This window comes from Cebus imitator, unplaced genomic scaffold (genome assembly GCF_001604975.1).
Source record: "Cebus imitator isolate Cc_AM_T3 unplaced genomic scaffold, Cebus_imitator-1.0 Scaffold112, whole genome shotgun sequence".
NCBI lineage: Eukaryota > Metazoa > Chordata > Mammalia > Primates > Cebidae > Cebus > Cebus imitator.
Genome location: NW_016107427.1, coordinates 4,159,696 through 4,171,548, shown reverse-complemented (window position 1 = coordinate 4,171,548; position 11,853 = coordinate 4,159,696). Strand labels below are relative to the sequence as shown.

The window sequence follows — 11,853 nt, the reverse complement described above, 5'->3', positions numbered from 1 at the left end:
CCTCGGCCTCCCAAAGTGCTGGGATTACAGGCTTGAGCCACCGCGCCCAGCCCTAAAGAAGGATTTTCAAAGAGAATTTTAAAAAATTAACAGAACAAAATGCAGAAAGAAATCTTAGAAACTGAAGCAATGGCTAGGGAACGAAAGCACAAGCCTGTAGAGAAGAAAGCGGGCAATGCTGTGTGAGAGACAGGGGAGATGGCATTCCCTGGACTTCCTCGCAGAGGGAGAACCTTAAGTGTAAGAAGGAATATTTCAGCAAACAGACTGGGGTGGAAGACAGACAGGAAGGCTGCACCGCCGTGAGGTGGCCTCTAACTGATCCCTGGGACAGCTGGGGCCCCTGACTTGGGTCTGCTGGTTGGGAAAGGAGCAGGATTGAGCTGAGTTTTTCTGCATGACAGAGCAGAGAGGCCTTGGGGTTTGCTCAGAGAGAGGGGTGGCCCTCCAGGACAGAGAAGGAATGCAGAGAGAAGAGAAAAGGAGGCCCCCCATGCCCCCCACCCAATGAGTCAGAGGAAGAGGCTCAGCAGAGAAGAGAAACACCCAATGGGAAAGCTCCAAGGTATGTGCAGAGTGTGTGTGTGTGTGTGTGTGTGTACCTCTTCTCAGCTGCGTGCAGTGTGTGTGTGCAGTGTGTGTACCTCTTCTCAGCTGTGTGCAGTGTGTATGTGTGTGTGCAGTGTGTGTATACCTCTTCCTCCTTGTCTCTGAGGAGTAATACTTAATTCCTAAAGGTGTTAGCGTGGATGATTTTTGCTGTTCTCATTGAACTTGCATGGCAGCTCATTTCTGAATCTCAGCTGGTGTGGAGGGAGAAGGAGGCAGACCTCAGGGCTAGAGACTGGAGGGTAATTTGGCGTCACCGGCTTTGGAGAAAGAGAGCCGAGAATACGATGCATAGACTTTGAAAGTTGAGTCTCTGCGGGGGCCTCAGGCAGCGTGGCTTTAGTACCCCATCTTCCTGAGTGCAACGCAGAATGAGCCTGCCTGCTCTGAACACTGAGAATCCGGAGCAAAGGAGAGTAAGGAAGACGCCAGCAGAAGCTGTGGAGGTCAGAAGGAAGGGCCGGGGAGAGAAGGGGGCCCAGGCCTGGGCCAAAACAGTGTCATCCCAATGCAAACAATCACGTAGGCAACACCAAACACTAACAAGTGCAGTCAACTGCTATGGCTCTTTGTTCTACATGTTGCTAAACAACCGTTTTGAATTACTGTGTCTTCACTACACTCCTGACTTTGAACAGTTGGTTCTGTGGGGTTCTTGGCGAAGCGTGCATGGACACTGCTGTGACCACCAGGACCAGGCGGGAAAGTGTCCAGGAGTCTCCTCCAGGAGCTGCAGGCTGAGGAGCTGGAGTGCTTGTTTTTGACTCTGAAGCTTTTTACTGCATGTTTGCATCTGAGGTCCTGGCCTGGCCCCCAGAACCCCAAACATGCCATTTCCCAGGCGCCTCAAGCAGGTCACTTAGCCTGGCTGGCCTTGGCTTGCCTTCCTGCTAAGTGAGGATAGTACTGGGCATCCCCAGGTGGCTGTGAGGATGGAATGTGAGAGCGGGAAAGCGCGGACGCTGCCCAGCTGAACGGTCATTGCCTTTCTTCGCTGTTATCCTCTCTGTGTTTTGCCCGTGGGTTGGAAATGCTCTTTAACTTACCTTGGGAAACCCAGCTGGGCACAGGCAACATTTGCATAGTGACCCTTCCAGTCATCGGAGCACATGGTCTTCCACGAAGCAGCTGTGAACACCTGGAGCACGGCATTCTGGCCGCTCACCCGGACTGGCCGACGCGCAGGGAGAAAGTCTCATTAGTGGCCAGCGGAACCCTGAACCACAGGCAGGGGCTTCTCCACAGCCAGCTCAAACCCCTCCCCTGCCGAATCTGACCCACTCTTTGTCCCTGGACTTTCTCACAGAGGGAGCACATTAAGGGTAAGAAGGCTCCCCGTTACAGAGCAGTGACCCTGGACCCCCTGAGACTTCTCGGTGGTCTCATTGCTTGTGTGGTGCCTGGAAGGCCCTCCCTGACCCCCAGTACAACATGTCTTTGGGCAAATGCCAGTTCAATCCCCACTGAGGACATGACCTAAAAATGGCAGTGACTTGGACCCATTTCACAGATGGGAAGGGTAGGGTTGGCCTCTGCTGCTTCCTTCTACTTCCCCTGGAAGAGCCATGACCTTACCACAGCGGTACTCGTCCTCCCCGTCTTTGCAATCTGAGACTCCATCACATCGAGCTGTCAGCTCAATACACTTAAAGGATGAGCGGCACCTGTACTTCCCCGAGCAGTCGAAGTGGACTGGGAAAAGGGAGGAAGGCAGGGAATAACCAACAGCTCCTTCAGTGTGCAGCACTAGCAACTGTCCACCTGCCACACAGCGCGGAGCCGGCCAGCAAAATGAAGAAACCTGTATTGAAATCGCCTCCCTGTTTCCCAAAGCCTAGTTTCTGTTTTGAATTCCAAGGGGTGGGGCTGCTGTGCCCCACTTTGTCTCACTAAGTGGCCTGGCCAGGAAACCACGGTGCGAGGTGAATTTAGACTCTGGAGGGCTCAAGGTCAAGAGAGAAACTGCATGGCTGGGGGCCAACCTGCTGAGCCGGCCGAGCAAGGAGTCCTGACTGAGAACTCCTTCATCTCCCTGGTTTCTCTTACCCTAGGGGGAAGGCGAATGAGCCTCGGACGACACAGTGGGGCAGGTGTCGAATTCAACTGACCTGTGATTCAGTTATTTGAAACAAAAATTGTTCCCTATTAGAGACCCTCCATCCAAATGACCCACTTTCTCAAAAGCCACATGCACCTTATTATAAAAGCAGCTGGTGCGCCTGCCTCGCATGAATGGGCCCCTTTGTCTTCTCCCCACTGCTCCGGTCAGCACCTCCTTCCCACCTTCGGGATTCTATTTCATCAGCTGCCTTTGGCCGCTCCTAACCGGGCAGGTTCCTTGGTGACAAAGTCATGAGCACGGCCAGCAGCCCTTGCTGTGCTCCAGACTGGCTTTACATCCAAGCAGGCAAATAAAACTTCAAGTTAGCAAACGAAAAGGATGTTTGCCTCCAGTAATTAAGGCTGGGCGGCAGCAAAATGCAGAAATGAGTGGGGGCGCTCATGAAAGTTTAACTGCTTGGCTAGGTATTGGAGAGCCTACTAAATAATGAATTGTACTCACTGCCCAGACCAATGGCCAGTGCTAATATCAGTGCAATGATCCCAATGACGATGATCGGAAAAAACTTCAATGGCAGCAGTGACAGGATTTGTGCCGCAACTTCATCTGCATCTGAAAACCAGAAGGAAGAGGAAGAGCAGAAGGCCACAGAGCTTCACTTGGGGTGGCGTGAAACTCACAAATCTAGCTATCCATTCCCCTTCCCCTCTTTGCAGAGAAGCCTCAGCCCAATGAAAGGTTCCTTAATTGGCCAGGTGCAGTGGCTCACGCCTGTAATCCCAGCACTTTGGGAGGCCGAGGCGGGTGGATCACGAGGTCAAGAGATCGAGACCATCCTGGTCAACATGGTGAAACCCCGTCTCTACTAAAAATACAAAAAATTAGCTGGGCATGGTGGTGCGTGCCTGTAATCCCAGCTACTCAGGAGGCTGAGGCAGGAGAATTGCCTGAACCCAGGAGGCGGAGGTTGCGGCGAGCCGAGATCGCGCCATTACACACCAGCCTGGGTAACAAGAGCGAAACTCTGTCTCAAAGAAAAAAAAAAAGAAAAAGAAAGGTGCCTTAATTAGGAAAGGGCCACCTGCCGAGGGACACGTTCCCTAGAAGTTCGTCCTACCTGCTCCACCTTCGACCCAGTCCTTCCATGGGGACTGCGGGGATGGTGCTACGGGTTGACTAGGATCCCCAGAAAGACTTTTACTACCTCCGAATGGCGTCTTATTTGGAGATGAACTGGAGGGTGTCTACAGAGCCATCTAGTTAAAATGAGGTCATTAGGGTGGGCCCTAATCCAACATGACTGTTGTCCTTAAAAAATGGGAAATTGGCCAGGCACAGTGGCTCACACCTGTAATCCTAGCACTTTGGGAGGCTCAGGCAGGTGGATCACCTGAGGTCAGGAGTTCAAGACCAGCCTGGCCAACATGGTGAAACCCCGTCTCTACTAAAAATACAAAAACTAGCTGGGTGTGGTGGTGGGCACCTGTAATCCCTGCTACTTGGGAGGCTGAGGCAGGAGAATCGCTTGAACTCAGGAAGCGAACGTTGCAGTGAGATGAGATAGCACCACTGCACTCCAGCCTGGGTGGCAAGAGCAAAACTCTGTCTCCAAAAAGCAAAAAGGGGAAATCAGGACACAGGGACAAACATGCGTGGAGGGAAGAAGACGGGAGGAGACACAGACAGAAGTCAGCCTCATGAAGATGAAGGCAGAGATGGAGCAATGCATCTACACACCAAGAAATGCAAAAGATTATTGGGAGACCACCAGGAGCTACAAAGAGGCAGGGCAGGGTGCCCTACAGGTTTAAGAGGGAGCATGGCCTCGACGACACCTTGCAATTCGGACTTCTGACCTCCAGAACTGAGATAATAAGTTCCTGTTGTTTTAGGTCACCCAGTTTAGGGGTCTTTGTTTCAGCAGCCCTAGGACACTAATACAGAGGGGCAGTTCCCCCTCAGAGGAGGGTATGAAACTGGCACAGGGACTTGCAGTCCAGAGGCAGTGCTGGGATCTGCCAGAGGGGATGCAAGGACATGATGTTAATTTTGGTTTGCTTGTTTAAATTTTTTCTTAGAGAGATGGGAGTCTCACTATGTTGCCTGGGCTGATCTCAAACTCCTGGGCTCAAGCAATTCTTCCCACTCAGCCTTCCAAAGTACTGGGATTCCAGTTGCGAGCCGTCATGTCCAGCCAAGGACAGGATGTTGATACACCATACTCCACAGTTGTTGTGCACAGAAACACTGACAGCTTTCATTCCAGATCATCTCTTCAAGGATGTGTGTAGAGCAAACAGCCTTGGAATATAGAAATAGCATCTCCCTCCAGAGCACGTGGCAGGTTGGTTTACTGTCCAGTTTCACAAATATAATGTCTTCCTCCAGAGCAAAATTTGCACAGGCCTGCTTGCAGCCCGCTATAAAGATTAGGGTTTCCTTAGCTCTAGGATGTGCAGCAGCAATGCAAGCTGCCTGCACGTGCATTGTACACATGGGCTGCTCCGCATGCCTCTGTGGGACTGAGAACGCAAAGGCAACGACCCAGCACAATCAGGACGCTTGTGCCTCTTGCTGCACTGTGAGGAATAGAGTCCCTTGTCTCTGACCCAGGAGTCTTGTGTCTTCTGAAGCACCCATGAAACTGTGGCATACTAAATTTTAGCTTGCTGGCTGGGTGAAATCTCAGGCCCTTCACAGTTCTTGCCTTGAGAATCAGGCCCATCTGGTGGAAACAATGTATAGGCAGTGTCCAGATGCCTGCCCAGAAGTATGTCTCTCTGGGTAGCAGGAAAATTCCCACTAGCACTCTTTCCTCCCGGGGAGAGCAGGCCATTTCACAAAAATTGTTTTATCAATCCTGAAAACACATCTGTGCCCAAGTCACCTCTGTTAAAAATTAGGAAAATTGGAATCCAGAAAGGGGAGGGAAGCCTGCCCAGGGTGGCACAATTGCCCAGGACGAGACTAAGCACCCGCCTCGCTTCTCCTAGTCTTGGACATGTTGAACGAAGAGCTCTCTCATGGAACAGCTAAGAAGATCTTTCCCTGCCTGTCCATGGAGACTCACAACTTCACCCTCTGGCAATAAGGGGTATGATTATGAAATGATCAATATCAGCAGAGGCGGCCTAAGAAATGAGAATTTGAAGACAAAAATGGTGAAAAGACACAGAATGCGAGGAGAAAAGAGTGTGCAGAGGAGAGGGTGAGTGAGAGGTGGAGGAAGAGAAGGGGCACAGGAGGTGCACACCACAGACCCGGAGGCTGTGAGGAACTCAGAGGGATGGAGGACGAGAGACAGGCAAGCTCTGTGTTTTAGGCCTGGACAAGCTCAGCAGTTTGTTGAGGCTGCATTCTCCATGCCTAGAACACCAGGAGGTACACAGTAGTCCTTGGTGAAAATATGCTAGATGACAGGCCGGGCACAGTGGCTCATGCCAGTGATCCCATCTCTTTGGGAGGCAGACGCGGGCAGATCACCTGAGGTCCAGAGTTCAAGACCAGCCTAACCAACATAGAGAAACCCCATGCCTACTGAAAATACAAAGTTAGCTAGGTGTGGTGGCACACACCTGTAGTCCCACCTACTCAGGAGGCGGAGGCAGGAGAATCGCTTGAACCTGGGAAGTGGAGGTTGCAGTGAGCAGAGATTATGCCACCACACTCCAGCCTGGGCAACAGAGCAAGACTTCTAGCCTGGGCAACAGAACGAGACTTGGTCTCAAAAACAATAATATAACACACACACACACACACACACACACACACACAAAGACAATACATAAGTGAATGAACATGGCTGTGTTCTAATAAAAATTTGTTTTTAAAAATGTGCTAGGTGAGTGAATGAATGACATCATGATAATGAAGTTGCTTTAACTCAGGATCTGAGACCAAGTGCTTTCAGGACAGCCTATCTGTGGTCTTGAGTTGGCAGAACGGATTCTCTCTCCACCCTCACACCTCCATCCCCAGCAAACTAACAATTCTTCGTATGAGGATGCCCACCCTCCATCTTACACTTAGAAATCTGCAGGAACCCCAGGCATGACCTTTTCGCATTCCAGCTGCTCTGTATCTAAGTTAGATTTAGAAAATAACCCCAAATTGTAAAATCAAAGATTGACATGTAATAGAAATTTTGTATCTGTTTCCGTTTGCCCTACTCCTCTGCCAGGCTGCCCTTTGGGCACTGTAGGGGCCCCACGCCTCCTCTGTGCTTGGTCCTTGAGGGCATACCTGGAATACACAGTGAAATGTACAGCATTTCTCCAAAGAAGGAATGCAAATGGCACACAAGTATGGAAAAGCTTTAGACTTCTTGACCAGCCTGACCAACATGGTAAAACCCCATCTCTACTAAACTCATAAAAATTAGCTGGCTGTAGTGGTGCGCGCCTATGATCCCAGCTACTTTGGGAAGCCAAGGCAGGTGGATCACTTGAGGTCTGGAGTTCAAGACCAGCGTGGCCAATATGGTGAAACCCCATCTCTACTAAAAATACCAAAATTAACCAGGCGTGGTGGTGGGTGCCTGCAGTCCCAGCTACTTGGGAGGCTGAGGCAGGAGAATCACTTGAACCCGGAGGCAAAGGTTGCAGTGAGCCGAGATTGTGCCACTGCACTCCAGCCCTGCGACACAGCGAGATTCCGTCTCAAAGAAAATAAAAATAAAAAAGCTTTTGACTTCTTGAGAAATGAAAACAAAGTAAATTAGACATAATTACATACCAACTTCACAATGATTCAACAGAAGTGAAAGGAAATGGACCCCCACCTACAGTCCATAGGGGTATAAATTATGTAAACTTCCCAACTATATAAACTTAGAAACCAGAAAGCTCAAACACAGATGAAAGTTTTGACCTAGCAGTTCCACTTCTAGGAATTTATCCTAAAATGTCACCATAGATGTATGCAAATATCGACCCCCAAGGACACTTATAATATTGATGCACAGGAAACAGACCAAATGATCCACAAAACAGAACAGGTGAAATCAGAAATGATGTACACATATACTAGAATACCTATAGGAGGACAAGATGATATAGAAAGGGGGTCAGCGAGCTTTTTCTGTAAAGGACCGGATAGTAAACACAGCAATTTAAACTTTATGGGCCATGCCATCTGTCCCAACAACCCCACTCTGCTTTATGACATGAAAGCAGCCACAGTATGTGAACAAATGAGTGTGTCTGTGTTACAATAAAACTTTATTTATAAAGGCAAGGGGTGGGCCAGCTTTCACCCATCAGCCATAGTTTGTCAATATCTAGAAAATATTTAATTATTTAATGCCATAGAAAGATAAAGATGATATTGTTAATTTTTTAAAAAGCTTCAAAATATTATAAATAGTACATGGTACTTCCAAGAGGAAATACAGATCTACAGATAGAAGGCAAGAAATCCAATCATGAATTGCTAACAGGATTATCTCTTAGTAACGGTGCCATTGTGGGTGATTTTTTAAAACCTTTTTGCTGAACTGTATTTTCTGAATTGTTCTAATGAACAATATGTTGGTCTATTTACAAGGAAACGTTTTTGTTCCTCATCATTACTAAGAATTAGTCACAGCAAAATCATCAAAAAATAAGAGAAAGGAATATTATAGTGCTATCAATATTCATATTATTTAAATTATATTAGGAACAACTGCAGGTCAAATGATGACCAAATGGCTATGTAAATTGCATATCTACTTGATGGAATATTGTGATTCCATAAGATTTATAAAAACCTTTTACAGAAAAAACCCACCTGCCTATATTTGCACCGTGCACAAAACCACACTTAGAGGCAAAAGCAGGAAGGGACTGAATGTGGACATAAAAACCAGGGGAGTTTTGGGGGGGTCGGTGATTGCAAGACTTTTCTTTCATTGACACTTATGCTAATTTTGAGCCATATTCTTAAATATGTGTGCCTTTTCAGTTACTTGAAACCTCTTCTCCCACCTCCCATCCTTTCCAAACCTCCTCCAAGCCAATTGTCCAGGTGCTTTAAAAGGAGTCCATAGGGTGGCCCCCACTCCCGCTTTCTGGAACCTCAGGCAGAGCTTCTGTGGTTCCTCCCCAGCACCAACAGGTCAGGATTCTGCCTGCATTCAAGCCCCAACTTCCACAACCAGCAAGCCCACAGCTCCCTCTGACCAGTCCTGACCGTCTCCCGTCAAAAAGATCCTAGCTGTACAGGCTGCTAGAGAGTCCAGTGTTTTGCCAAGCATTTGTGACTTATTTATGAAACAAGATTTTTCCTCCTCTGCTAGGAGCCACTCTGTCATCTGCTTCTGGATTTTAATCTAGGCCTCTCATATCTTTGGTGACATCCAGTGTATCCTAAGTTTTGGGAAGGATGAGTGGTCACTGCTTCTCAGGACTTCCTGGAGGGCTCAGAGATTTCCTGGCCAGGATCTGACCTCCTTCAGGATTGACAGGGCAATTGCAGAAGCCCAATTTCTGAAAATCTCCAACAAGAGAAGAAAACACCTATCTCCAGGGAGTGAGCAAGTGGCTTAACCGAACAATTCCCTCTTCAGTGCCCCTTCTTCCCGAGATTCCGCAGGTCTAGGAAAGTGCAGGTGTCCAGCCTGTGGATGTCAGAACAGCTGCGGAGATATTTCCCCCACAGGGACACTCAGCTACACTGGTCATCTCCATGGGGGTATGGGCAGAAATCACAAGGTCCCCATCTGGGTCTACCTACCTGGTGCAACAGGACTTATTTTCAAATCATCAAGGCCAAAAAGCGATCGGAATGAGAACGGGGCTTCGGCGGCAGGCAGATCGTTTTCCCCCATGGTGACTATTTCAGGACCTCTGACATCCGGCTCCACCTCCACCTCCACCTCCTTAGCGGAGGAAGAACAGAAAACATTTATTCGCCTATTTATGGTTGTAGCATCAGGTGCATCTTGGTCACACGGTAAATCTTTGAAATTCGACAGTCCACACAAAGCACATTCAGTATGGATTAATCAGAAACACTCGTCTGGTGAGAATACATTTTGTCTGAGCCACGGCAGATAACAGAAAAGCTTCTAGAGTTAGCAAAGAAAGTATGAACTTAATTCCGCTAAGACAATGACTTTCCCGGTGTCTGTCCAAACAATCTTCAAACTGATTGCGTAGCATATCTTTAGAGAGATTCCCTTTCACCACTTAGAAGTTACCGACCATATCGTTATTCTTCGGAAGATAAATTACTCTCAATGACCTTTCCGTCGCTTTTTTGCAATTGTTTTCACCTGTCCCACATAAACGCAATTCTTACCTGCACGTGTGGAACACCTACCAAAAGCATAAGAAGTTTCGATACTCACATAATACCCGAGTCCCAGAAATGTAGATGGCACCGGGAAGGGATAGCTGGCCACGATATTAGTAGCTTCCCATAAACTCAGCCCTTTCCTGCTCACACGAGCATGACCTAATTAAGAGTGAAAGTATCCAAGCTGCCCGGTGCCCAGTCCTTCGTCCACATAACAAAGTGGGGAGTGGCTTTGGACCAATGGCTTGCATCAAAACCCTGGGGCTGTGTTTCCTACGAAAGAATTCCACCTACCGCAAGGCAAAAGAGACCAGAGGCCTTTCCAAGTCATTCCCTGTAACCCCAAGAGGGCGGAGGACGTAGGGAAATAGCAGAATGTTCCCAGTTAAACTCCAGTTCCCTCTTCCAGATATCGGGCATGGCTGCTCTGGGAACCTGTTTCCTCCGAGGGCTAAAATCCACAGAGGCTCCAGCAGGCACAGAAACACAGATATCCAGATCATCCGCTTTCATTTCCTTTGGGGCTACCTGTGGTAACATTTGGAATTCCAAAGGAAACCAGCAAGCCATTTGAAACAAACCGTGTTTCACATGGTCGTAGTAAAATCTAAACAAGAGTTTTGTGCCAAAAATGTTTATTTCATTTCTATCGCAAGAATAGCTTCGAAGAATATCTTAGAAAAACAAGAAGTTCATGGTGGGCCATTTTTTGGCTTTCATTCTTGCTGATACCTCTGTTTACTATCAGCATGTAGCAAATTATACAGTTTATCTGTATCAAAAGAATAAGTGGGAAAATGCTTTCTGAAAGATGGAACCAGGGTGAGACGCTCCCTCCCAGACAGGCTGTGGTTGGCAGCTGTACAACCCTGAGAAATGCTGAGAGGCTTCTCTCCGAACACCCATTTTACTCACCGTTTCTGGAGCTGCCATTACTAAAAGCAGAAATAATTTCCTCTTTCATTATAAAAACAAGTGTGATGGTAAGCAGGCCGCCAACAGGTTAGACCAATGGGGGAACATTTTCCCCGAGTCACTCAGCCTTGTCGACTCAATCATCGTAGCAAATGGCATTATGTGGGCACCCGTGTAACCCAATCTGCATGGAGCTATCAGGTAGCTCTGAGCGGTAAGGCTACGGAGACCAGGGAGGGAAAAATGTGGCTGCCCTTTCATTAGTCAGTAAGGTGAGCAAACCTTTTCAGAAACTTTGCCTCAGAGAGTCATTGGAACACACGCGCTCCTTTTACTTGAAAGAACCACTAGGCCCCATGCAGAGTCAGTGACGGCCGTCAAGAGGCAGGCACACTCTTTGGTGGGGGTTTCTGTCCCTCCCTGTAACCGAGCCCCCAAATTCAATTCTGCACCTGCCCTGCAGACCACCTTCAGATGGTCACTGAAGCCAGCACTCCACAAAAGACAGGTCATGTTTCCTTCCTCAGAGGCCTCTGCGTCCTGAGAGGCTTCTGTGTCCCAAGAGGCTTCTGTGTCCCAAGAGGCTTCTACACACAGCCCTGCTTCAAGGGGTTTTAGCAGGCGAGGACAATTCCCTCCTGCTGTGAGGACCAGCGCTCCGAGCATCGTTGAAGGGCTGGATTTACCATTGTGGATGGGGAATCCTGAATCCATGCATTTCTTCAGCAAATATTTAGCAAGCATCTGCCGTGAGTCAGACTCTAGACAGAGAGCAGACAGCAAAAAAGACAAAGCGCTCTCGTGGGTCCCAGGTGATAAGCATTAGGGAGAGATGAGGCAGGAGGGGCTGAGAGCCATGGGGGCAGAGTGGTGGCAGGACAGCCTCTAGAGAGAGAGACGTTTCAGCAGGTACCCTGGTGACCAGTGAAGTGAGTCTTACAAAATTGCTCCAAGGAGGCGACCACCAACTCCAAAGCCTGGAGACGGGC

General features: G+C 48.6%; 1 protein-coding gene across 2 annotated transcripts in view; it reads right to left on the bottom strand.

Moving 5' to 3' along the window:
* TMPRSS3 (transmembrane serine protease 3) overlaps positions 1-10,896 on the bottom strand; it is a 27,162-nt gene extending 16,266 nt beyond the window's left edge. Inside the window, exons 1-5 of one of the 2 annotated variants that reach the window (XM_017538599.2) lie at positions 10,002-10,896; positions 9,386-9,530; positions 3,173-3,283; positions 2,185-2,301; positions 1,656-1,779 (exon numbers count right to left, since the gene is read on the bottom strand). In XM_017538599.2, the coding sequence (XP_017394088.1) occupies positions 1,656-1,779; positions 2,185-2,301; positions 3,173-3,283; positions 9,386-9,479 (446 nt within the window). In that variant the 5' untranslated portion in view covers positions 9,480-9,530; positions 10,002-10,896. The remainder of the gene's footprint in view (positions 1-1,655; positions 1,780-2,184; positions 2,302-3,172; positions 3,284-9,385; positions 9,531-10,001) is intronic. The other variant, XM_017538600.2, reaches the window with a different exon arrangement.
* Between the last annotated feature and the right edge of the window lie 957 nt (positions 10,897-11,853).